The sequence below is a fragment of the Dromaius novaehollandiae genome, chromosome 13 (assembly GCF_036370855.1).
Source record: "Dromaius novaehollandiae isolate bDroNov1 chromosome 13, bDroNov1.hap1, whole genome shotgun sequence".
Classification (NCBI taxonomy): Eukaryota; Metazoa; Chordata; class Aves; order Casuariiformes; family Dromaiidae; genus Dromaius; species Dromaius novaehollandiae.
In genome coordinates this window covers 25374928-25402907 of record NC_088110.1, presented here as the reverse complement: position 1 = coordinate 25402907, position 27980 = coordinate 25374928, and the positions used below count along the sequence as shown (strand labels likewise).

General features: G+C 41.6%; 1 protein-coding gene across 1 annotated transcript in view; it reads right to left on the bottom strand.

Moving 5' to 3' along the window:
* Positions 1-27980, bottom strand: part of PHLPP2 (PH domain and leucine rich repeat protein phosphatase 2) — a 37842-nt gene that overhangs the window by 9556 nt on the left and 306 nt on the right. The window contains exons 2-13 of the mRNA XM_064519900.1: positions 27461-27705; positions 18417-18550; positions 15431-15621; positions 14908-15033; positions 13487-13641; positions 9310-9456; positions 6846-7076; positions 5922-6124; positions 5340-5400; positions 4497-4592; positions 2292-2447; positions 1290-1490 (exon numbers count right to left, since the gene is read on the bottom strand). Coding sequence (XP_064375970.1) covers positions 1290-1490; positions 2292-2447; positions 4497-4592; positions 5340-5400; positions 5922-6124; positions 6846-7076; positions 9310-9456; positions 13487-13641; positions 14908-15033; positions 15431-15621; positions 18417-18550; positions 27461-27705 — 1946 coding nt within the window. The remainder of the gene's footprint in view (positions 1-1289; positions 1491-2291; positions 2448-4496; positions 4593-5339; positions 5401-5921; positions 6125-6845; positions 7077-9309; positions 9457-13486; positions 13642-14907; positions 15034-15430; positions 15622-18416; positions 18551-27460; positions 27706-27980) is intronic.

Sequence of the window (27980 nt, the reverse complement as noted above, 5' to 3'; positions counted from 1 at the left end):
CAAATACATTCAATACCCCAAAACTGGTTTGTGGAGGACACTGAAAAGTAATAATGAATTAAGAATCATCATTCAGTGAAAGTCCATCTAGTAGGTTCTCTGCAACAATGTATATCTGATTCACTGAGAGTCAGTAGATCAATGATTAATAATAAAAATATACACACATTCACAAAACAATACCTAGTAAAATTTGCAGATAAAAGAATCCGGTGGAATCGCAGTTTCAACATATAGTAATATGCACTATTTGGTAACCTTAACAGCACGTGATTTAAATCAGCAAAATAACGTTATGCACACAGGAACTTCTACCAGCCACAATTAGAGAGAAAACAGTCCTCAGTCATGACTCCAAAAAAGGCTAATGAGTCAGATGAACTAGTACTCAGAACAAAACAGTGTATAATAAGGTGTTACCAGAAGGGGACTCAAGTAGATGTTGGGAGCCCAAATTACCTCTGCTTTTGATTTTCAGTAGAGCTGTGTCCAGTTTTGCCATCCAAATACCCAGAAAGACATTGAAAATTGGAAAGGGTTCAGAGATGAGCTACAAGAATGATGTAAGGCCTGGAAGCCTCCCCTCACACTGAGAAGTTAAAGAGGCTGAGTCTACTAATCATACTGAATAGAAAGCTAAAGGTTTCTTAAGCTACACTTGGAAAATATCTGATACTACATGGCTTTCACATTAGAAAGATAGTGTGATATACCGGTTGATGGAGGAAGCTAAATATTTCTCACCAAAAATAAGATGCAGGCTTACAAAACTGACAGCAACGGAAACAACTTACTAGGAACACATGGGAGTCTCTAGCTTCTTAAGTTTTTACACTAAGCATGGATTTTTCTTTATTTCAACTCCAACTGTGAGCGTAGCATATGAATTAATGGATGAAATTATACGACCTGTGTTGGGCACAGGTTCAGACAAGCTTGGATGATGGCCTTCTGGCCTTTCAATGCAAAACCGTGAAAAGTGAGTAACAGAAGATCAGCCAGCTGCATGCCAGTAGTTTTGAAGGTGTGAGAAGTACTGCCCCTATCCCCCCCACCAAACACATTCACCACAACCCCTAGAAGGACAGGAACCACTGCAGCCAGCGTTACCCTGAGCCAATCACCCCTAGCAATGTGCTACTCCTAAGTGTGTCTCTGGGAACAGTAGGCTTTTGTCATCAAGCTGCAGGGATAGCATCTTGTTTTGACACTGATCCAGGCATAATCAAAGCAAGGCAGCCCCATCTGGCTAGTAAGCACCATCTCCTCCACCAGTCTTATGTATTTACCTTGCAGGGAAGGTCTGTAGATTGTTGTTTGCCAGATGAAGGATCCGTAGGTTCAGGTGTCCCACCAAGACAGGGATGCATTGATCTGTGAGGTTATTATTGGTCAAGTACAGCAGCTGCAGCGTGCTCAGACTCTCCTCCCCTGTACATGCAGAGGGCAAGGACTCCAGGCTGTTTGCAGATGCATTCAGGTACCTGAGGCTAACCATAGCAAGTGCAAAAACCATCAGACTTCACGTCATCTAAACCACTGCAAATAACAGTAGGAAGAAGAGCTATACAAATGCCTAGAGTGACAGAGCAACAGCATTAGGCAGGAGGTCAGACAATACAGTGTAACAACTCTACTCAATACATTAAGATTTATGAGTCTGCAAACGGCTTATTAGCTACACAGCACTACAGATGCACACAGCGTTTTACAATAAACAGTGAGTACTGAAGAGCTCATGAGCTGAGCCTGTGAGGGGGTGGGTAATACTGGTGGAAGCAGATTACATAAGCTCTTATTCACAGTCTCTTAGGAAGGGATGATTCATGTTTGCATAGATAAATGTTTATGAGGGGTTGTTTGTTCAGTAAGGGTCTCTCTTGCTGTTCTCCGAGGACCTGATGTACCTTCCACTGTAACATCTGAGAATCTGTATGACTTCTCTTTTGCAGCTGAATTTGTGCACTGGTTTAAAGACAAAGCCCTCCAGGCAGTAATATGGTATCAGAAGCAGCTGCAACTGAAGCTAACTCTCTGTTTGGCTGGTGAGTTAGGCAAGTCTCTGTATTCCTGTTATTAATCAGTAACATGGACTGATTCCTCAGATCATCTTGATGACTTCTCTCATGGCACCTGAATTACCTCCTCATAAAGCGCATGTCTCATTATCTCTTATGCAACTGGCAATAAAGCCTACAGCACCCCACAAGGACGGTCACGTAGATGCCACTATCAGCCTTCACAGCTCCAAAGGTAAGGCAGACAGAAGACAACATGCTACTGTCACTCACTTCAGAGCCTTGAGAAAGAGTGTCTCAGGGAGTTTCGTAACCAGGTTGTGCTGAAGGTCCAGCACCTCCAGTGGAATGTGTTCTAGCAGAGGTGGAAGGGTCTGCAGATGATTGTGCCCCACCATCAACTTCCGAAGGCTCAGGCTGCTGAGGATCCTAGAAAGACAGGGTTTATTACACCAGCTTGGTTCACTCCCCCTCACACCCCCAGAATAGGAGAAGGGGATGTTTAACCAGTTCTAATTTGACTGTACTGCTAAAGAAAATTAAAATACAGTGATCCATAAAATGCAACAAAGCAGAAAAGCACATGTGGTAAGAGTGCTTCCCCTGTGCCACCTTAGGTTCAGAGCCTGAACAGCCTGCTCAGCCCTCCTGTATTATGCTGAGGCTGTTGTCACATTCTTGAGAATTGCGGTCTTTATTGAAATAAAAAGCCTCTGTCCCCATTAACTGCAAAGCGAATTTCAGGAGTTTTGAGAAAGGATGCCTGAACACATCTGGACATAGCCTAGAATTCCCTGCCCATTTGAGTGAGGTGATAATTTGGAACTGTATCCTGACAGCCCTGTACAGAAGAACTTTGGATCTGGAAATGCTGGAGCCGCATTAGGACACTGCTCCATGCAGGCCAATTACTTCTGTTTCTTTCTGTATGCTGTGGCTTCTTAACATAGCTAATTATGCTGGGCAAAGTGCCATGCAAATGCAGATGCACCAGTTTCCATATTCAAGCTGACTAATCCAGAGCTGGCTTGGATATCTCCTCTCTACACTGTCTTGCATCACTTTGATACAATTCTGTTTTCAGAAAACTAAGGGCAAAAGGCAACTTCATGGTGATCTACAGGCCCGTATGCAAGGCTCTTTATGCTATAGTCTGCTAGATTAACCTCATCAATGTCTGAAAGTCAAAGGTAGCGGAGTTCAAACTGGAAGTAAGATATGCACCTACAGTGCTGAGGATAAACACATACTGGAAGAGCTCCCCAATGGATATGGTAAATTCCAGCACTTAGGAACCTTTAAAAAAGCCTGAGTTTCTTTTCACAATATACATTAATGTGTTCGGATTCTGCAGGTTCTTTTCGCATACCATACTTAAAAGGTGGGGTTTTTTTCATCCCAGTGACAGGATGAGAGGCAACGGGTGCAAACTGAAACACAGGAAGTTGCATGTGAACATAAGGAAACACTTTTTTACTGTGAGGATGACAGAGCACTGGAACAGGTAGCCTAGAGAGGGTCCTGGGCAATGTGCTCTAGGCGACCCTAATCGAGCAGGGGGGGCGGCACAGGTGATCTCCAGAGATCCGTTCCAACCTCAACCGTTCTGTGATTCTGTGATCCATCTCCATGGCTAAAATTCTTTTCTAAGTTCTCATCTCGTCACTGCCACATCCTTTTCTTTCCTTTGAGGTATACAGACTCGTCTTTAAGAGCCATTAAAATGTTGCTGCAAAGATCATTTCCTATGCCTGCTGCTTCAACTGTTCTAACTGCTCTCTGCATTTCTTCACTACAATCCACCCTTCGTTTCGATTCAGTTTCAGTACAGCTTACCCTACAAATTGCCTCTCATTCTTTGCAGCCGTGCCCCACACCAAACACACTTGTTAGGCTAAGAACAGTTGTGCTTTGCTTCTCCCCATGGTACCTCTGGTACCTTGGAGAAATTGTTATAAATATCTGCAAAATTCTGTTAGTTCTTGGTTCCCCTTTACTACATTTCTGCAAAAACTGGGAGAGGAGCAGGGAGAAAGGAGATGGCTGACACTGTTGTGAAAGCAGCCTTTGAGATCAGCTATATCAGGTCTCTGTGATCACCTATCAAAGGTACCAGATGAAACCTCTCCGGGGCAATGCAAGGTATATTAGGATCTCATCTATGAATGGTATTCACAGACACTATCATAACACAAATAAAGATAATTAATAACAGTGTGTTCCAGTTCAGCTGCAAACAGCTGTAGCAGAAGCCAGAAGCACAGGATGAAATTATCTGGTGCCTCTTATTCAAGAGGCTGAATCAGAAGTCAGTTCTTTACAGTTTTTGAATACAGAGTATTTTGGACACCGCAACAGAGAGAGTAAGTTGATTGTGTCTCTCCACAGCAAGGAGTAAAATACTGGATTAGCACTGCTTCTCTCCCCACTCAGCTCCTCGAGCAAGAAAGCTCAGCTCTGTACAAAAGGGTTGCTGACCTTGACGGGAGCTCCACAAGGAGGTTGTAGCTCACATCCAAAACCTCCAGTTTCTTTGCTTCGCAGGCCCAGTCTGGGACGCACTGCAGTTGATTGCTGAGAAGAGAAACAAGAAAAAGCTAGATACCACCACTCTGTATGGAACACGCCCTCTTTGAACACTGCATGGCACTAATGACAGCCAAACCAAAATCAACAGGCAGGAAATGAACAACAGAATCTGAGCCAGACACATGGAATATATCTCATGGTTAGCTGTGCAATGCAAACTAAGCTGGTGCAGGATTGGTAAAAAATACTGATGCAAGACTCTACTGATCAGGCTTTTGTTTGTCCACAGCACTGGCATCAACAGAACAGGCTACACAATGCTACTCTGCTAGTGTGCATCATCCCAGGACTGAAGCGAAAGGCGATCAGGTCCTCTGGCTCTCCCATTTCCATGTCTGATAATGCTACTCCAAGGGGAGACATGGGCAGTAAAGTTAACAGTAGTGATCACTATCAGCTACTCCAAATGCTTGCTCCAGAAGTTCCCACCATTCAGCCCAGTCAGCTACCACCAGTTCAGATGTCCTTACCTGGCTTTTTTTTGCTGCTTAAAACCTATATCTGAAGGACAACCAGTCACCTAGTCAAGTCAAACTTGTTCAAAGGGGCTTCTGGTCTTGGATATTTTTATCATTCTTCAGTGCTGGGATTTCCAGTTCTACTGTGAAGATGGGAGTGCCTTCTCTATTGCTCTCAACTCTTTCAAAAGCTTAAAAGCTCAAAAAATTGCTGCAATAATCAGCAAAGGTGTTCAGATATTTGCTTTACATTCTGTAGTGTAAAGTCACTTACTGGGAGAGTTCCAGACTTGTCAGTTGACCAGGAACTGGATAAACACTGACGGCTGTCAGACCTGATGAAGTAAAGCAAGTAATTGTGATTGCAGAGCTCTAGAGGGAAAACAGCACAGAGAAGCACACATAGCATGCAGCAAAGAACTAGATTAGCTAGCAAGTGAGACTTGTAGTCTTACTCCCTGGACACTCAACATCCCTACTCACTCTTCCCAGGACAGAGTCTGCATTTCATACATTTGCCGTATGGTGCTACAACTTCTCACCATCCCATGCTCCATCTGCCACACGGGGCACCAGAACAAGAAAGAACTGTATCTCTGTGTGTGGACTCCCTCCCAAAGAGATCTCATTGGAAGACAAGTTCCTTGGACAGCAATTCAGCACCACAATCTCTCCCTGTGCACCTATATCCATAATGCGATCCCTAGGAGCTGACCCCAGAAGACCCATCATGTACAGTCTCACTACCATAACACTGGCATAACTATTTTTCTGCATGGGAGAAGGCAAAGGGCTGTTTGCTTTGTTCCCAGGGCTTCAGAAGGAGCAGGCAGGTGAAGGAGACAAACAGACATACAGTTGCTGTTGGCATAGAGGGCCCGAAGGGAGAAACCACTCAGCGTCAACTCTTTCAGCTTATTCCGTTCACAGTGCAGCTGCTCCAGGCTGCTCAGGGAGCTCAGATCCAGACACGTCAACTGATTGTCTCGTAAATCCATGTAGGTCACAGATTTATTCCCCTCCAGGCTGTCAACTGCTGCTCTCTTCAGGTTGTTCAGCCTAAACACTCAGAGATAAGAGTTACAAAGTCAGAAAATAGAACACTGAACACAGGGCATCAATAAGAAGAGAGAAGAAAGAAGAGGAAAGGAAGAGTTCTCCTGAAGACTAACCCCAAAGATGAGCACAGTGAGATGTATGAAGAGTAATGAGGGGCTTTCAGGAAGTCAATACAAAGAATAACAATTCCTGTGTCTGCACTGTTTTGTGAAACATTTACTTATATTCATTTATTGAAGAGGTCCTGAAGACCACAGCCTAGAAACTAGAAGCCAAGTCAATGGACAGCTACGTAGCATTGACAGAGGAAGATAATGCAGAGACTAAGTACTAGATTGACTTGCCACAATCAGAATGTTCTTTGTCCCTTTCTGAGAGCTCTGCAGATGGCAGACTGAAGAATCAAGAATTACCCCACCTCTAGAAAAAAAGGCAAAATGAGGCTAGCAGAGACCAAAGAGCTACATAGCTCACGGTAGTAGCATATTCAAAGAGGAAACTAGAGGACTTGAGCCACATTCAGTGGCTCAGGCATTGCTCAGTTAACCTTGTTTCTCTAAGTGAATTCTGCACACCCTCAGAAACAAAACTCCCTGAAAGCTAAAGAATCAATAGAAGAATTACACCTGGCTTACTGCAAAATGTACTAAAATTTACAGCTCCTCTGGTGTAAAGGGAAAGGGACAACCTGGTCTATACATATGCAAGTTTCTCCCCTTACCTCAGATCTACATTTTTGATGTGGCTCATACGGTTCAGCGCTGCAAGATCCAGGGTCTCCAGCAAGTTCCCTGCCAGGGCTAGTTTGTCCAAGAGAATCAGTTTCTCACAAATTGCTGGCAGCTCACAGAAGTTATTGAAGGAAAGCCCAAGGCAACTAAGCTGCTGCAGACTTCCCAGCTCTTCTGGTAGGGATGTGAGAAAATTTCCATCAAGTAAGAAGGTCTGGAGACTGCAGCAGGCACAAAAAAAAAAAAAAAAAAAAAACCTCAAGAGGAGTGAACATCACATTTTGCATTTTAGTGAATTACTTGTACAACTAGCTGTTTCTCAGGGTGGATATTTTCTATGGTACCTAATTGCTATTTCATTCTTATACATATCAAATTACTGGAATATTTATCATTCTCACTCACCTAATACCTAATATGCTTGGAACTGCATGTATGCAATACCAAAGAGTTCCAAATTTATTTTGGAGATAAACTTAAGGTTGTGCCAAATAATGTAAGTCAACGCAAGCAAAACAGAAATCACTACCTATGGCATAAATATACTATATCTACTTAATCACCCAGACTTTTACAAACTAAGAAGAACTCATTTAGCATGCTGGACAATCTTTAAAAGACCTATGACAAACTGCAAACAAGCAAACAGCAGCAGTAACAGTACAGACCTATCTCACAGTCCTAATGATATCACATCACCTAGTTAACAGCAGAAACATAATAAAAATTAACCACACCTTCATCATCCAATCTCTGGAGTCTCATATCACTATTATGGCACTTGTTCTAAGTTAAATCACAATTGTTACAGCAATAAAGCACTGTTAACAGCTTTTTCCATTCTAGTCTTCCATTCAGCCGCTCAGAAAACAATATTTTCCAAGGTAGCTTTCTGCTGCAAGATGAATTGTTTCAAAGTTTGCATGGCTTTCGAAAAGAAAAAAAAGAAAGCGCAAGCCAATTGCCTTATTATCACCAACTGTGTTCCTGCAAAGACCTTTCTGGACAGCCCTCGGCATGGAAGAAGTGAAATCTGGGGCTATGAGTATTGGAGAGAGGAATGAGTCTCTCTACAAAGCGCAGCACATGCACACTGCAAGTTGCTCATGAGATAGGGACAGGTAGGTGGTAGTGTGAGCAGAAGCAAAGTAGTAATTGCCTTCCTGCGTGGTCTTTATTTGGAAGGACATTACTCTGAGATTCACCTCCAAAAGGCAGAGAAACTGTCTACTCTAAAAAGCAATTGTGGAGAAATAGGGGGTGAGGGAGCCAAGTTGCTCTGCTGCTTGTCAGATGCCTCCAGATCTGACAGGAATAGCAGGGAATCACAGGTTTGATGAACAATGCTAGGAGCAGCAGCTGTGTGCAAACTCAAAAAAAAAAAAAAAAAAAAAAGTAATGACTGAACAACTCAGAGCAGCACAAAAAAATACCTACAAACTAAAACAAACCCAACACTAACTCAAAGGGTGACAAACACCTCAAACATACACCAATCTCTCTCTTTTATTAAAAGTCTGAACTGATGTGGTAGTTGATTCACCCTTTATGCTAGTTCTAAAGGCATTATAGTAAAAGTAACCGTAAAAATCAGGAAAATGTTCTGTGCATTTTTTTGTAACTGTTATTACAACCGAATACTATTTTCCAAAAAATTATTTATTTATTAACCTATAAGGCACCTCCGTAACAGTAGGAATAAAAAAAGGATCTGATTAGAAGATGATGCAGGAGGGAAATAGCAAGAAGGCAGGGAAGAAGGGAATGCAAGATGGCAGCATATGCAGAGAACAAGATGCATTCAAATCTACTTTGCTGTTGAGAAACTCCTCCTTTATATAAACCTGCTTCCAAGGAATGATAAATATAGTGTTAAGCAGCAGATGATGCATAACAAGAAATCGTGCAAATCACTCTAATTCAAAGTAAAACAAAACAAAACAAAAATATAGGACAGAAAAAGCTTCAAACTTGCAAAACCTTAAATGAGAGTATATTCACATGCTTTGAAGCCTTCAAGTTACTGTGGTTTAGCAAGGTGGCACCTGTGAGTCAAATAATGTTAACTGACTGTTAACTGCCCTTCTAGGCTACTCCAAATAGGCAAAATTCATTAACCTCCACTATTGGAAAAGTGATTTACACCAGCATATTTTACATAGTTAGAACAGGCAGGAAATCACAAATGATGAAAGATAACTTGCTAAATGACAGTGACTTTTTAAACAGCAACTGTATAAACACACTGTGATCTCTTAATTTTCAAAGAAAACCAAAGCTTACTGTACATCTTGGTTCTCAACTTTCTACTAGAGTCAAATCCATGAGTCAGTCTTCATGGAGAGAGCAGGCTGCCCGAGTACTCATACCTTCATAAGCAACATCTTCACTTTGGCTATGCTCAACCAAAGCACCAGGGAAGTTTATGACCACAGATAAAAGGAATATACTTACTTCAGCAGTTTGCCAATCTGGCTTGGCAAGTGGTGAAGTCCATTACAGGAAATATTGAGCTCTGTCAGAGTAGAGATCTCACACAGTGATACAGGAAACTCTCCCAGTCTATTATGAGACAGGTTCAGGCTCTTCAACTGAGAAAACCTAATGGCAGGAATACTAGTTAAATCACAAACCTCTGTGGTCTCAGAAGCAAAAACATACAAAAACAGTTATAAAGGCTTTTTAAGCCTTTGTACACTGACTGATACAGTCAGCTAGCTCAATATGGTAGTTTCTGCACAAATTTGATTTTAATTCACTGATATTTCATGTCTCATTCGTAATGCTGAGAGTGGTCAAATACCACATTTTTCTTCAGGGACAGACAACAATCTACCCCGATTTTACTCTGATTCCTGAGAGACTTCCGCTTAGTGACTGTTGCTATGATGATGGTTAGGGAGATTAAAAATCTTCAGTTCACTAAATTTAACTTCAAAGGATTATTTGGAGTAACAGTCTACAATTGTGAAACTGCAAAAATAGGAGCTGAAAATGTGAATCAAAACCTGCACTATTTTGAAAATAGAATAAAAGAGGGGAATACCGTTCCAAGCCAGGCACAGTGGATGTGCCCTCAAGGGCCTAGCAGACCTGTAAAAGGGAAAGCCAAGAAGGAGCTGACTCCATGCTGGAAACCTCAGAAACCCGTACCCAGAGGTCCTTGAAAGGGATTCCACACTGAAAGTGCCACTTGCTTGGCAGATTGTACCACAGGTACAGTCCCTCAAGCACTGAAGTAGCCCTTAGAGACACTACAGTCCCACATCTGCACTTAACAGAGGGCTGCCTGTTCCAGTTCCTCTGTCACTGCCTCAGGTCCAAACGGAGCAGGGGCTGGGATAATATGCAAGAGCATCTTCAAGGCGCTCCTACCTCTTGTTACAGGAAACACAGGTATTTTTCCCAAGTAGTCACGTGACCAAAGAATGCTCCCCATCCCAAAGTGGAACCATCAGAAATGAATTCAGCGGGGAAATTAGTACCATACTTTCATAAAACAATTGTGAATCTACTGTGCATGTATTGAACAAGTACTTCTTAGAAACAGTTCATCAGTATGCTCCAGCTAGCATACTTTTTGCTTGGCAATAGTGATTAGTTCTTACCTTGAAGCACATGTTTTAATATAGGTAGATAAAACAACAAGGTATATTAACTTGAGGGAGAATATTACTGCTTCCTTGAGATCTCTTGAAGTATCTGTAATACTGAAAGGTTTTGAAATTTTTTCTTCTTTGTAAGGAAACTTCCTTTGAGACTCAGAACAATAAATGGAATGATCTTTGTGGGAACTATTCATCCTATTTCTCCATTTTATTTTGAATCCTTTTTTTACTTTTTCTTAGAATAGGGAGCATATCTGAAACTCAGACATGGGTTGTTTGTTTTGTGAAAGTGCCCTGTCGTATAAATAAGGGCACAGGCATTTTATGTGTGTTGCAACTACAAACAGACCCTTGTGTGATGCGACTGAAAGACTAAGAGGAAGACGCTGCAGAGGTAACAGCCCTCCTAAAGAGAAAAAGTAATATGAGGCAAAGATATCGCAATGATATGAAAATGAGAATCTCGTACACAGAACTTCACAACAATTTTGGATTAAAAAAAGGAAACAACTAGGGTAAACATACAGATTTGAATGTTCTCATGAACTGGTTCAACTTTAGCAGATCTACGACAGGTCAAAGGTCTCAGCTTTCGGAATCAGAAAATACTTCAAATGAAACTGCCTTCTCTGGAATTCTACAACAGCTTTTTTTTATGGTACCTGCACTTAGCGGCAGGCAGCTCTTCTCTGTCATTAGACGATTGTGCTGAGATTCCCCCAAGAGGGATGGCATTAAATGAAATAGCGTAACCAATTTCTAGAATTCATCCCTCTGCAGTGATATCAAAGCAAACATTAAAGGAGCATAAGAGTTTCCAAAAACTATATAGAAACTGGTACATGACACGACTTGGTCTGAGACTCCTAGAGCAAACCGTCATATTCAATGGGGGGCAAAAAGCTTAACAGCCTTTGTGGTTCCCATTTTGTTCTCTTCGCCTTTGCACCAGTATTCTCCAGTAGTAAGGGATGTAGAAATGGAATGAAAATCCAACTGTCATTCAAGTTGTATACATGAACGATAGGTAATAAGGGTCCTGAAATGCTTGCAGGTTCCTTTTCCTGGAGTGTCATCAGAACCAATACTTCCATTTAGTAAAGTCAAGTTCTGCTTTCATTATGGCTCCTCAGTTTTGCTCTCAAAAGGCGTGTTGGGATTACAGCAGAGAGATATGGAAGCACAGCAACAAATCAACAATGGGACGGCCACCCTCTGCTCCAGCAGCCCAAACTTGAGACAGAAGCGGGTATCCTCTTCCAGGTTAATGCAACATCCTGCTGCATTGACAAAGCATCTCAGTACAACTCTGTATCAACTAGTTAGGTAACATATATATGTGTACACACACACACACCCAACTCTCCCAAAGATGATCAGACCTGACAAGGTGTTCTAGAAAAGGGAGGTACTAAGCTAGAAATCCTTTGCTTAACATTTTCTTTCTCTGAAATAATTCTTTTTGTTCCATTATTGAAACTATAGTTAACTAGACTCCCAGAGCTCCAGAGTCTGCCTCGGAGGAAAAGATCTGGCCATTGCAGAAAGCTCCACTGTTCAGGACTGTCAGTCGCTAGGCACGGAAAACACCAACTGCAAGGTGAGCAGGTTCCTTCATCTGAGGCTGTGACCTGACAAACATCCTCAACAACTCAGAAAGAAAATCTGTTCAAAAGGCAATGAACATCCTTATACGGGCTACCTAATGCTACCTATCATTTATCCAAGATTGTTTGAAGTGAGGACTCCTTTTATAGTTCTTGTTTGCTTGAGAATTTTAGCTTCATCAGACATAGTCACTGACAGGAAAAGAGTCAAGTTTCTGATAAGTCATATCTATTGTTAACTACGTGCAAGGTCGAAAAAAATCTCAAGTCCCTTTGCTGATCCTATGAACCAAGGATACTGCATTTTAGAAAATAAAGTTCTGACATAGCTTTCCACATCATGCAATGTATTTGAAAAGAGAAGTAGAAAGCAAAAGCTTGAAATGTTTTAAGCAGCTTTTCCAGTAACCGAATCTATTAGAATTCAGCAGTTAGAAAATATTTAAATAAGTTCAGAAGTAAAACAAAAACAGACTAGAATTTTGCTCGCAATGAAACTGCAAAGAACTCCCACAGTTGAGCGGTTTTTTTCCATATACCCTCATGGATACCCAAGCATGTCATTACACTGTAAGAAAACAAAAATACTCTGGTAATAGGCATCTAGAGATGCAAAAAGAAACCAGACTTCATGTTTGCAAGGTTTCTCAAAATGTGTTTCTCTTAAGGCACAATGTTTTCCAAAGACATTGGACATTTGACAATATTACTACAGGCTGCTTAATGGATTTTAGAACTTCATAGAATGACTTCTTGCATTTTTTTGCATGCGTACCATATAGATATCAACACTAATCTTCCTATGAATTGTTACGGTTTTAAGAATTTATTAAGAAAATATTTCTGTAATACTGCTTCATTTACCTGAGACGACTGCATCATACCTCCATACCATTGTACAACTGCCAGCCTCTTAAAAGCAGATCGTTACAAGTTTCCAAAATAAAGCTGGAGTCTCAAGGCCCTCTGCCAATTCCAAATGCATGTTAACATTAAGAACCTACTAAAACAGGCTTTTGCAGATCTGCACTTTTTCCTACAAACTTTTACCCACAACAGCAGCATTATGCTTTCCCTCACCTTTTATTTTATACCCTGAAATGCTGTTTAGCAAGTAGCAGTATACCACTTCTGCATCTTGTTTATATAAATGGCAAATCACTCTGCAAGATTCAGCTCAAACTTAAACAGAACCTGTGGAAGGGAGTTCATGAATACTGTCAATTGTTGGAAGCTTACACCTGCCTGCAGCGTTTTCAGTTTCCTAGTCCCCTCATTTGATAGAACTTCCAGAAGACCAATTTTTTACCAAGATGTGCACATCCCACCAGAATGGGCAATTCACTCCCTCTTCTCCATCCCTAGGTGGATGCGTCCAGAACCCCCAAAGTAGTAGAAAAGTAATTCTCTGCAGACCTGCAAAGAGAGTCAAGACTCCCTGCTCCACTTGGTCTCATAAAATTGTGTCGTAGGTTGAGGTAGGTGATGTCCTGACTGTAGAAGAGGTGCTCAGGTACTTCCTCGAGGCTGTAGCACGAAAGATCAACCATGCTAAGTCGCAGAGACGCAACCTGAAAAGGAGGAGGAGTTGCAGCTGCACCAACAATTTTTCTCTGATTCAGTCTAGTGATAATCTAATGGAAGGCTAAAGAATGCAAGTGGTAAACAAACTGCTAGAAAATGAAAGAACTCCCATATACCCACCAAACACAGGTACAGTCCATGCAGAAAATGGAGTTCATGCAGTGTGAGTTTATGCCATTTGCTACTACTGTCTCTGCAAGCCACATGACATGAAGGCATATCTGGATATCAACAAGAACACATGGAAAGCCGTACTCTGCCCTGTGTGCATCATGGAGCCTGCCTAAAAGTTAGACCATAAGAGGACCACCTCAAGGGAGAAAATCATCTCTCGCTGAGGAAACTGTTGAGGAAGCATAACCTCTGTGAACCTTCCACATGCAAAGTTGCAAGCAGCAACAGGAAGCAGATGACTTTCTAGTTCAGTCCTTTAGGGATTACAGAACCTGTGCTTGGCCTATCTGTTCCTTCTAACCTTCTTCTGTTTGCTTGCTCAGGAAATATTATTAGGAATATCACTTCTGTTATGATGGACAGGTTTTATAAATCATGTTTTTGGAACATTTCATAAGTCTCTGCAAATATCAGATCTTCTTTCATTACATATGCTTTGTCTCCAGTTCTTAGATGCTTCGTTCCAGATTTTATGACTTGCATTATCCTGTAAATAATTTAATATTTCATAATATTTAGTATTTTATATATATATATATATATATATATATATAAGGTTAAAGTGTGGCTCAGCATTGAGCTATCTCCATCTAATTGTGCTTTAATGTGGAACGAGGATACAACTCTAAACAAGCTACACTTCCCCTGCTGACCTATGATCTCTGCGTTAACTTCCAGCTATCAGCATGGCCCCATGCCAGTATGGGCCACAGTTCAGGCAGATGCAGGTACAGCAGCAGGAACAATTTACAGGTTTCCAGGGCTATAAAGTCACCCAGTCTCTGGGGGGTTGTTCTAGCTACTCTGAACAGGTGCAATGGGCATGAATAAATGTAGAATTTCTACTGCTGCACAGATGGAGCACCAAGAGAATGCTGAAAGAAAGCCTCTGCAGTACAGAGTACACACACACACACACACACACACACACACAAAAAAAAAAGACGAAAGCTGGAAAGTGTCCTAGGTACTTTCTTCAGCATCATGGCTTAGTCTCTGCCTTCAGACCAAACCTGTACCAGAACTCGCTCCAGCCCTTTTGCCCGCCACCCTAGCTACTGCAGCCTCCAGAGCCTCACCGTGGATGCCTGTCGGTGCCACCGCTGACATTCTGCCAGCGTTTCAAAGGAAACATGGTACGTTTGTGCTTGGGCTCCAGCAGATGTAAAAGCAAGCGTATACTGCCGACGTTTCATCTCTTCCACCTGCAATGGGAAAAATGAGAACAAAATCAGCTTGTCTAAACTCCAGCAATTTACAGCACTGCTGAAAACACAGCTGTAAAGTCATTGCAGAGAAACACAGAAGTAAATCCCTTCTAGCATCTTTCTGCTGAAGCAGACCCAATAAGTAATTATTTCTGAGATACCCATTAGCAACACTGGCTGCTAATGTGCAAGCAGAACCAGTGTCTCTAAGCATTTTATTAGCCTTAAAACCACCTAGCAAAGTAAGTAGAAAGGAGCTGTGCAACTCTCTCTGCACCTGTTCATGGAGTAATTTGCTGCAAAATCCTAGATTAACTTTTTGTGGATAATACCTATAGCTGTAATCCCTTCTTCCTTCCCAAGCCACAGGAAGTCAATGAAGAAAAAGTCTCACCTTTCCTCCAATGAGAGGCAAGATGTGCATCTTCCCTGTGTGGCTGTCTTTCACAGAGGACACAATGAGGCAGGTACCACAGAGAATCACCAAGCGTTCTGCCCATTTGTGCAGCTGGGTCTTTCCTTTGCGCACATTATAGACTCCAGAGAGCAAGATGCGATCTAACTGCTCCACTTGGCATGGCTTTTCTGAAGAAAAAAGGGACAGTAGCCTTTATTTTCCTTTTGTTCTTTTCTCAGCTGTGAGAGCGCAAATAGCAACACAGCTGTAACAAGCAAAATCAGTTATTGTAAAGGACGAGTAAAGACAAGACATATTAGTGTACTCAAGAAAGAAATCTCATGCAGAAAGACAAGCAACTTCCTCGGTGGGTGCACTGATGTTTACAGTTTTGTAATGATGAGCAGCCATTATAACAGTATACTGAAAGGCGTACGATGGTGACCGTGTAGTGTGTCTTTAATCTACCAGCAATGACAGGCCTCGTCAAACTGATGCGCATGCCAAATACCCTTCATTCAGACCAAGCTGAAAAAGTAATTGCAAAGTCTTACTGAGTGAGACGTTACAGTTACAGAAGCCACCAAGTAAGTGGCTTCCACCGGGCTTTAAAAGAAGGCCTGGAGAAAACAGCTGCAGAAGAATGAAAGTTATTTCCCTGAAGACGATTTAAACAAAAGGACTAGAGCACTGACTGGCTGTAGGCTGTGCCATGGGCATTATTAGCTGTGGAGCACGCAAGTAAAGGGGCAGAAATCATTAAAAAAACAGCAAAAAACATTAAAAGACAAAGTTTCTTATAAATAGCTGGAAAAACAGGCTTGGAAAATGTGAACAAAGTGACTGCCTACTGTTAGTTACTCTCCTGATCAATAAAACAGGACTCTGCAAACATTCACTCTGGGGGAGGGAGAGGGAGCGTTCTGTATAAAGGAGAGAACTTCAAATATGTCGTATTTGCTACAGTTACTGTCTCCATTTCTTTCAAATGGTCACTTTAAGTAGTCTCGTGTTGACTCTTTACAGTGGATGCTTCTGAAACAGGTTCAAACTGTGGCTGTCTGGGCTAAATGATGACTCAAAATGCTGTCATCATCCAGAAACTAAAATATAAATTAAAGAGGACTTACAAATGGCATTAAGCACCTTGATGGAGCTTCAATAACAAATACTTATGCAACAATAAATATTATCACTTCTGTGCTGCTCAATATTCCTTTTAAGCAAGAAGAGCAGTATGAATTATATGAGACATGCTAAGCAAATACAATTCTGACAGCTGGTATGTTTGGCAGTAATTATAAACAAGGAATCATTATTTTAAAAGTGTGTTTCAGGAGATGCATCAGGAATCCACTCTTGGTTCTGCACTGTTCTCTACTCTTTCTTCAACAAGATTTATGTTGAAAGTATTTTAAAAGACCTGGACAAAGAACAGGTCAAAATACATAATTATTTTCTGAAAGCTGGCGATAAATAATGGGATCTTCAGCATAGCAAAATATAAAACTCTACATTGAGACACAAAGACCCCTGTCCTTGGAGACAAATACTATTCACCGAGTCTTTCATGTTCTTTTCAATCAGTGGGACATGAACTACCAGTATGAGACAGACTGGAAGAACTAATTAAATCCACTGACATATAAACCAGAGAATGTACAAGAAGAATGGAAACCGATATGCAGAAACCACTTACAGAACAAAGAATAATTAAAGAATTGGAAAAAACTTGCTTCAGTGACAGACAAAGATTTGATCATTAGTTTATTTAAGAGAAGGTAAGAGTGACACAATCTTAGTCTTATTAGATTTATAATCTTAGTCAAATTAGATGACTGGAATGGTCATTCTCTCCTTATAATCTGTCATTCTACAATCCTACTTAATCAGGAGAAAATAGCACTATGAGAATTAATAGCAATGAAGTCCCAAAACGAACATCTTGATAGGATACACTGAAGCTTATTTCAATACCTGCATTTTAAACCATATGACAAAAGACCAAACTGCAATGAATGCACAAAAATCTATTCCAAGTAACATTGTTCTCTGATAAAGAAAAGCTGCATTTTAGGAAGTGTTTGGCTCCAGTCAGAAGAGCATAAAAGAATCCTAGAGACACTTCAAAGTAGTCACAAGCAAAGTAAGAATATTTCAGTAGATACGAACCCTTTTAAAATCTACACTGAATATAAATATTAGATCATTAGAACAGTGCTGACCCTGGAAACAAACCTTCCCTCCACATGGAGCCAGCTCACAGAGCTGGGGAAGAATCAAGAGGCTGCAGCACCTGCTCTCTGGCAACCTCTGTTAGCCGCAAGCTAAAATGCTGAATACACTCCAACAGCAAACGTTCTGAAGTGTGAAATACTGCATTCTTCTCCTGTGAGAGAAATCCATTCACCCTATGAATTCTTCCTCCTGATAGACTGATATGACATGTTAAGAACCCACGTGAGAAACACAAGAAAGGCTTCTAATCCCCTAAATGGGTCATACATTCTGTTTTGCTGACTATAAATCTTGTTACCACAGGCTCTGTAATAAAGGATGATATACGTATACGTATTTAACCAGGATGCTCTTTCCTTGTATGCATACATCTTTTGGAAATACAATTTTCAGGCAGGTTGCCTGAAATGGCTTATCTACAGTGAACTGCAGTAGGTTTCTGACCCCACCTGGAGCTCTGAGCTGTTTGTCATAACATTAAGAAATAAAGATAACAGAGCAATCTTGTGGCTTCCTATGGAGTTGTCTTTTCTCCAAGGCATAGATACGGTCAAGAGAACTACAAAATTCACTATGCTTTTTCTATTAATTTTGAAAACACGGTATTTTAAGAAATGCCTACAGATATATTGTTTGATGCAGCCATCTATAAACCCAATAGTCATTGACCTGTGCTTCAGCTGAGTTCCATCTCATAGTTAAAGCTACAGGAAGGTTGACAGCATGCAGGTATACAAGTTCTTACCACTGTAAAAGCGAATCATACAGCTGAGATCAGAGTTTGCTGCTTCTTCCTGCATTCTGGCAGGATCCTCAAAACCTAACCCAGCCAAGTAGTCATACACAATCTGAAGGGGTTTTTCCGTGGGCTCCAGTCTCCTGTCAAAACATACAAGAAAGGAGTTTGAGAATACAAGAAAGGTTATGTCTTATTGCAGTTAGAGTGTTAGGGAGCACTGACATACTGGTTGTTCTGCTCCTCCAAAAAGGTCTGGCAAGCACACATCCTTGGGGTCTGTGCTTCCCGTCTGTCAAAACTGTAGCACTTGAAGAATTACATTGCAGAGGGGAAATGGAGAGGAAAAGCAATGGGCATAACCCATACAATCCACAGTGATCATTTTCTATCCATGATTCAAGGAGTAGCAGGAAGAAACAATGACAAGAAACAAAATCAGGAATACTGCACAAAAATCCCCAGACCCCAATACAATGACTTACAATGACTGAAAGATAAAAAAGAACTCTACTTAAACAAATTTCTCTTCCAAATACAGCTGGGAGAAAAACACATGAGAATCCTGCAGAGGGATGACTTCTAAAAAGAAAGACAAGAAAAGAAATTTCCCCTTCTCTTTAGATATCATCAGCATAAGACTTTTATGCTTTGACAAATTAACTCAAATAGTACATTTAAAGAAAAGACATTTTTAGAACTGCAACATACGGTAGGAAGGATTCAGGTGCTAACCTGAATAAATGGGTGTAAGAGAAATTTCTCCCAAAACATCAGGTTTAGTATACTCAGATCAGAAAAGACAACCTAATAGCCTTCTACAATGAGATTACTGCCTTGGTGGATAAGGGAAGAGCAGCGGATGTCATTTATCTTCACTTTAGCGAGACTTTTGACACTGTCTCCTGTAACATGCTCACGGACAAGCTGATGAAGTACAGGCTAGATAAGTGGACATGGAGGTGGACTGAAAACAGCAGAGCTCAGAGGGTTGTGATCAGCGGCACGAACTCCAGCTGGAGGCCAGTCACTAGCGGAGTATCCCAGGGGTCAATACTGGGTCCTGTACTGTTTAACATCTTCACTGATGACCGGGATAATGGGACACAGCACATCCTCAGCAAGTTTGCTGAGGATACAAAACAGGGAGGAGTGGCTGATGTAGCAGATGGTTGTGCTGCTGTTCAGAGGGACCTTGACAGGCTAGAGAAATGGGCAGAGAAAAACCTCATGAAGTTCAGCAAAGGGAAATGCAAAGTCCTGCCTCAGGCAGAAATTACTCCACGCACCAGGACAGGCCAGATGTTGATCAGTACAGGCCAGATGTTGGTTAGCTGGAAAGCAGCTTTGCAGAGAAGGACTTGGGGGTCCTGGTGGACAACAAGTTGGACATGGGCTAGCAATGCTCCCTCGTGGCAAAGGCGGCCAACAGCATCCCAGGCTGCATTAGGAAGAGCATCGCCAGCAGTCTGAGGGAGGAGATCCTTCCCCTCTACTCAGCACTGGTGAGGCCACACCTGGAGTGCTGCGTCCACTCCTGGGCTGTACAGTACAAGAAAGACATGGACCTGCTGGGGCAAGTCCAGTAAAGGGCAACGAAGATGACTAAAGGGTGGAGCATCTCTTATACGAAGAAAATCTCACAGGGCTAGGATTATTTAGCCTGGAGAAGAGAAGGCTCAGGGGGGATCTTATCAATGTGAATAAATATCTGATGGGAGGGTGTAAAGAAGACGGAGCCAGACTCTTCTCATTGACAGGACAAGAGGCAATGGGCACAAACTGAAACACAGGAGATTCTGCCCGAACATAAAAACCCACTTTTTTACTGTGAGGTGGTTGAACACCGAAACAGGTTGCCCAGAGGAGTTGTGGAGTCCCCATCCTTGGAGGTATTCAAAACCCAACCGGACACAGTCCCGAGCAGCCTGCTCTAGCTGACCCTCCTTGAAGAGGGGGTTGAACTAGACAGTCTCCAAAGGGCCCTTCCAACCTCGATTACTCTGATTTTGCAACTGAATGGCACATTCGCTCATGCCCCTTCAATCCACAAGCCTTCTCAGAAGCAGTTTTTGCAAGTCACATCCCCTTCCCCTACTATTTAGTATACTAGTTTTTTACATAAATACATCGAGCTATATTGAAAAGCAGTCAGTTCCAGAGAATACTATATGTTAAACCACCTAGATCAGTCTGTAGCACTGACTTGTCAATATTTATCACTCCCACAATCTACATTTCCTGATTTTTTCCGTTTTCTTTTAGCCATAGATCATTAACAGAGCAACTGAACAGTATAAGTCTACTTTTCTTCATTTGGACAACCTCTCCTCCAAAAACCCCTTACACTGAATAATGATTTCCAGTTTGTAAGACATCAACCAACCAGTTTTATTGGTTGTGTATTGCTTTTCAATCAATGACATCAGAACATCATGTAGTACAACAAATGGCTGATGTCTTTGGTGACCAAGCTTGAAATTTCTAAGTATCAAGACCAAGTTTGTTTGGTAAGACCTGTATTCTACTAAACTTTAACTGGCATTATACATCATTCACACAGCACAAAAATATTTAATGATTCTTTTTAATGATTATTCTACAGTATTTGCACTACTACTGACAGCTTTACAGCTGCCAGCTTATAATTAAGGCAGGACTGATTTCACAAAACAGTCACCATCTAAAAGCATCTAGTCATCCAGACTTCCTCTGTAGTCAACAGAAGGACACACCTCAAGAAGTTAACTGACCTCAGGTACTTCAAGCACATACACTGCAACTCTTTCACTTCACAGATAGGCTCTTTGGATCAGAAGCAGGATTACTCTCGAAGTTAAAGTCCAAAACAACAGAGCTTCTACCATGAAAAGACAATGTGGTGGACGTGCAACTGAGACAAAAAAAACCCAGGTCTTACCTCTAAATGCTTGCTAAGTCTTGTAGGGCAAATTTACATTTTTTTAAATGGAAATATACCAACATGTTGTCCAAAGGACTGTATGTGAAATGGCCCCTTTCCTCCCACTTCAGAAATGAACTCTTGGAGCTTTGCTGACCAATAAACTGACATCAAGCTCTCCTGAATTAACAGGCTCTAGGCAACCCTAAATATAATCAGAAATTATTGAGAAGTGTCAACCTATAAATAAGTTAACGGACAAAGAAAGAAAATTTTGCTCTCCCTCTCCAAACCAACCCAAAGGATCACTCACTGATGGAACTGGTTTGCTTGGAAATCTGTACTAATTCCTTCCTTTGCAGGACTGATAGGATTTTAAGTTTAGTTTATCAAATATCAGCTGCTTTAACCAACAAAATATGTTTATTCCTACCAAGGCCTGTCAGCAGTTATAATTTTTAATCAATTCTGGGGGCCGTACTAATTTTGTAAAGCTTGCAATGTGACCAAAAGCAACATCAGAGATAGCAATTTGATATCCACTGTATGTATACTCCAAAATGTATATGTTAAAACTATATTCAGAAAAGTTTAAAGTTTAAGTTAATCAGGTGTGTGCCAAGGTGGTGGTGGTAGTGCTGCTAGCTTTGGGTTTTTCAATTAAAAAAAAAATCAACAAAAAAAGAGAGATTCAGAAAATGACTGCTTCCTTCTGCCCCTTCTCTAAACCAGCAAAGAAAAAGAAATAAAGAGATAGTCAACATAGTTTTATGTATATTCAGATAATGGAGTGCTTTACATTGACATGTAACTTTTTTTTTTTGGCAAAGAAAACCTCACTATTCTTTTCTAGTATCTAAGTCCCATGCTATGTCACATCTGTGTGACAAACAGAAGCACAGTTTCCAGTTATGTGTAATGCCTCTTTTGAAGTGAAAAATTTGTAGGAAAGCCAAATTCACCTGAACTTTCCAAAACAAACTGAACAAATGCTCAGCATTCACAGGAGTTTAAGGTACGTAATGCCAGAGCACTGAGCTCGGTTAATTACTACTGTTCAACTTGCCAACAGTATAGTTCTTTCTATTCCCTGGTACAGTCACTAGAAAGTGAGTTTAATCTCCATGGTAATTACCGCATTAAATTATATAAAATAGTAATACAAATATTTAAAAACTTTAAACATGTGATTTTTCAAAAGTCAGTCCATCCTTTTGCAATAGTAAAATGGAAATCAGATTTCCTAAGAAATTTCTTACAATCTATCTATAGTTGTGTCAAACTTTGATCTGAAAACCACATGGAAGTAACCTGGTAACATTTCATGTTTTTTAGAAAACAGAATCCAAGTTTGCCTCAGTATCAGAAAAACCACAGCTTGCCTATGTAACCGGGAAGACTTTATTCTTGACGATGCTATCCACTTTATATCTTGTATGGGATCAGCAGCCTTCCGAAATAATTTAGAGGTCCTATAAACAAGGACCAAATCCTATGCTTTCCAAAACAAAACAGAAAGTAGTTTCTAGTCTGCAGTCCAGAATGAACATTCGAGAACTGCTTACCAACTGTACAACCATCAATCATTCAGATGCTGCTCAACTTTTTGAAACTCCTGGGAAGAGATCCTAGTCCAGCTAAGATGCAGCTCTTTGTACAATCAACATGAAAAGCTGACTTATGAAAAGCTTCTTCCTTCCCTGCTTTACGAGAGGGACACCAGAAATGCAATGGGTTCAAAAGAGTGCAAAGCCATCAATGCCTCTCTCTTCGCAGAGATTTTTATAAGTTCAAATATAAGCTCTCGGTCTTTTTCAGGACCTTCTGTTGAGATCCAGAAGCTTAGAGCCAAGCATTTCTATAAATGTGTAACTGAGGTTTAAGTTATCACTTAAATTTATTACTACAGAAACGGACAGTGGTAAACACAACACTATACTTTTAAAGAGTTTCTGAGGTGACTTCAGAAATGACAAACCTGTACATCTGACTCCAGTAACAGGCAAGTTACTAGAAACTGGAATAAATAATAGATTGCACCAAACAATTCAGTTTTCCAACACAGCAAACCCTGATGTATTCTATAACTTCCAGTGCACAGTTGAAGAAGGTATGAGAGATTTGACTGGATCTCCAAACATCTTGCCCAAGCTACCCTAGACTACCCCTAGATTCCACTATTACTGCTATCAAAGCTCTGTGCTTGACAAAAAGCAGCTTTTCCAGCATGTGACCTACGGCTCAGGAATCATAAACGTCTGAGTGTCACTCAAAAAAAGAACACTTCAGGTAGTCTGCACCTAGACTTCCTATTGTGACACTAAGAACAAACAAGAAGAAAACTCAAACGTTATAATTTGGTTGCTGAAAGGGCTTTCTGAGGATGTTGCTAGTATGCACTGAACTTGCACACATCAAAATTCAGGAAGAACCTTAATATATTAAAGGCATAAGCCTTTTTCATATGACATAATATATTCAAACTGAATCATAGTTCCACAGGCTGCTCAAAACACAGTAAGGTACTACACCATGGTTTACCCTCTTGAGAAAGCCAGAAACTCTATCCCACCATACTTGCCCCTTCTGCAGATGAGACCTGGTTTTGTCAATGTTTTTATTCTTATCATCTTTTACTTCAGCAAGAATTATTGCTTCAGAATGACTAATTTGAAAAACCCTTAATTTTCTTTCTCTTCCACATAAATCAAGCAGATATGCTTCCTCAAGATATCAGCTAAACACAATGCCTCCATTTTTCCTTCTTTTTCTAAAAGAGTCACGTGTGAGGGGAACATTTTCAGTAGTACCTAGTCAAGCCTAATCCCCTAACCAATGTATCTCTCTTGCCATTGTATCATTTCTATCCAAAAACCAATCAAAAGAATACTCTGTATTTCTGCACCGTTCAGGTTTGTTTGCCTGCTACTGGCTGAAAGACAAGAGCCAGGGCCAAAAAGTTAAACCTTCTGAATTTTTTAAGTTGACTGCCAAAAGCTGTAAGCTGTTCAAAGCTTGTTATTCTGCAAAAGAATCTGAGTTTACAGAAAAATCTGTATCTAAAAAGTTGCATGCATACAGGATGCAATGACTGACCACTCAGCAGATGAAGCGTGGGTTGGCGTTACATGTTTCAAGCATCAAGACCTGGTGGGAGGATGCTTGACTGTCAGTCCACGGCAGAGCTATTCTTCTGGCACCAGCTTAAGTCGAGTCTGTGACCCAAGAGACACCAGAGCAGAGTCCAAATCTTTAGTTAATGACATGTCTCAGGGTCACATGCAGAGGTCTAGTACAGGGCGCTGTAAATAAAGCTGTGAACAAACCAGCTTACTGCCTACTGACCACACTCAAACCAGGTTATGAAGCAGTTCACTGGATGCCTTTGGAGACATCCTGGAGTCCTGACTGAATGCATCACTGCTCCAATTCTTGTCAAGAGCAACGTGGTCTACCAATAAAATCTAAGAAAGGTCTGCAAAGCACAGAAGGGAAAACCAAATCCAGTATCTGGAACAAGTGGCTTGAATGGCACAGTTTCTACACAGAACCTTCTTCATTAGCATGACCAAGGCCGACTGATTCCAGAGGCAACGGTTAAAGCTTGAGGTAGAAAAATACACCTTCCCTTTGAGAGAAAGCAACATGAATAAACACTAGATGCTAGAATACACGGCACCCTGGCAGTGGATATGCTACGTGATACAAACAGCCCATTATACCCACATCAGTATCACCTACTGGCCGCTTCCACCGAGCGGGAGAGGCAGCTCTGCTCAGCAAGGGTGCCAGGGCTAAGAAGACAAAGCCAACACAAAGCAGCAACAGTTCCTGCTGCGACTGTAGCTCTTCTTCACCAGTAACAGTGAGTTTTTAAACCTTCTTAGGTAGAAGTTTTGTAGTGATGGATGTCCAGACCAAAGACGACATCCATGCTATTATTGTTTAATCCTCCCCTCTGCAGGAAGGGATAATTTTGAATAGGTAAGGATGCTAACAGAAAGATTCCAGCAAGGAAAACCCTAAAGATCCTTGACTTGCACTGTGAAGAGTAAGACAAAATTCTGACAGAAATTGACTCGACCACACACATACTCAAAAGGCAACTGCAGAAAGATCACAAGCACACTACTGATTATTTAAAGCAAATACACAAGGTTTTCTGTTATTCTCCCATTTGCTGTCCAGTTAGCGTTCAGTCTTTTGAGTCAGGTACTGTACCATATCACCCTTTGCCATGCTCAAGTTTTGACAGAAAGTCACCTACTGAGGTTAAAAGGGTGGGGAATTCTGAAGTTATTTAGGAGAATAACACACTCATGGAAAAATGCCATCAGATGCTTAATTGAGCAATCTGTATTCACAAACACGTCATTAAAATAATCAGCAAACTTTGTGCAAGGAAGGAATTATCTCAGCAGAGCATGGGGATACCTCGAGCATTCTGTCATCTTCCTGTAGAAATGCAAGCAGGTACCATTTGGGTATGCTTCCTGCTACCAACAGAGACTGTTACTGAAGCAATACTGGTAACTCCCATTTCTCTACTGAGAACACCTCTAATGGGAAGTAATTTAGGAATCTCTCTTGTGGCAAATACATTCTGAGAATTACAAAGGCAACAGACATGCAGGAATCAAAAACTCTCCATTAACCTCAAAATAAAGCTCGACAAAGTGCTAGACACACCACGAGGCAACAAGTTTAAGAGTGGGAATTAACCAGGTTTACAGCTTGGTGCTTGCTTCCAAAACCTTGGTGGCAGGATCAATTTGCCAATCCAGTGCAAAGCTGGCCGCAAATCAAAGAGAGGCACTGCTATCTAGCGTAAGAGGAGAGATATGAATTCAAAACAATCCAAACACAAAAGCCATCTCAAAAGTTCAAACAAAAGTGAAAAGAAACAACAAAACATCCCTCTATGAACATATCTACAAGCTTTAGCCAGTCTTTTTGTGATCTGCAGTAAGGGGTCAATACTTTCTTCTAAATGCTGGGCAATCTGCTCTCTGTAATAGTCCAAACTAAGCTCATTTCCTCATAAATACTTCAGTCAATGAATGGAGATTTTCAGCTGCCTCCGTGGCTCCATTCAAGTATCGGTCTATCCTCATCTGACGACTTTTTAACTGACCTATCTCTGGTTCCTACAACCCAGGCAGGACAAGACAAACGGGTCTAAACACCTTCTTTCAGCCGTCAGTTCTAACTGCATCCTATTCTCCACATCTCTCGCCACTATCTCTCTATCCCTCTATTTGATCAAATATACGTGATACGTTTCTTTGGACCCATACATGGTAAGATTTTCATTTCAATTTCAGACAGCCAGCTACTGCTCCTGTCCAGCTCATGATGTCAATCTCTATTACCTTGTCTTTAGTAACAGGATCACAGTGAATCTTTTGGGGAGGGAAGAGGAGCAGCACTAACCTAACCCTAACCTAACCCTAACTTTATAACTGAATTTTAAGTCCAGAAGAATCAATGCAAAGTCTAATTCTAACATACCTAATGGGAGCTTGTAAATCTAGAGGAGTCCATAATACGCTCCGGATAAAGTTCACGCACATTAAACCCTATGGCAAGGTCTATTTTCAACCTGCAATAACTGCAGGCATAAAATGCATGACCTGAAGCCTAAGCCTTCTTTATACAACCCTTACGCTACCTCGGCATCGACCTTTAATTGTTACTTACCTTGCAATTCATTTTAAGAAGATATCTTTAGAAAAAAAATTACTAACACATAAATGCTATCAGAGATAACTGTGAAAGTACTTTACATATTTCACTGACTCAGAAGGATTGCTTACAGCCTCTTAAATAGCTTACATTTTATTGATTTTACAACAGTGCTAAAATAGAAGATAATGAAGGAGTATCTGAACAGTAACCTTTACCTACAAAATAAGGATGTATTTCTGGTTGGAGAGCCAGGCAACCCGTCCTAGCTAAAACACCTATGCCTTGACTAAGAGGGGTGCAAAAGGCCCCCCATGACCTCGCTTTACGAGTTGCAGTACTCAGGGTCACCTCTGTCTGTTCTGTATCAGCTCCGATGACATATGCAGGCACACAGCAATCACAGAGCCCTGCACATCTGAAGCAAACATTTCTCAATGCAAATATATGCTGCCTCAGCCCTCACCTGACCAGGTCTCCGTGAAGCTGCAGAAAGAGGTTTTCCCTCTCTTCTCCATCACATATCTCAGATACCGGGGTGTCCACCGTACAAAGGACCAAGTGCAAGTCAGAAGAAGCAGTAACTGAAGAATCTCCTCCATAAATATATACGCAGCCTCGTCCAACGTCCTCTTTCAGCCAGTCCCTCTCACGGGAACCAAACCGACTCCTGTTCAAGCAGCTTCTGCTCCCATTGCGCTTCACGTTTCTCTGCCGGGCGAGCGAAACGAGCGTCAGTGACGAGCTCTCGAGGCGACCTCTGGCCGCCCTCCCCCTCCGGAGGGGCCTCCGTGGACCGCTCCGAGCTGACCCCGCAGCCAGGCCGGCAGAGGCCGCGGGCACCCCGCCCGGGAGGCGGCAGGCAGCGCAGCTCCGCGCCCGCGCCGTCAGCCCGGGGGAAGCGCCCCGCACGGACCCCGCGCCCCGCTCGCAGCCGGGCGGGGCTGCAGGCCGCTGCCCCGCCGCCCCAGCACCCCCGGCCCGGC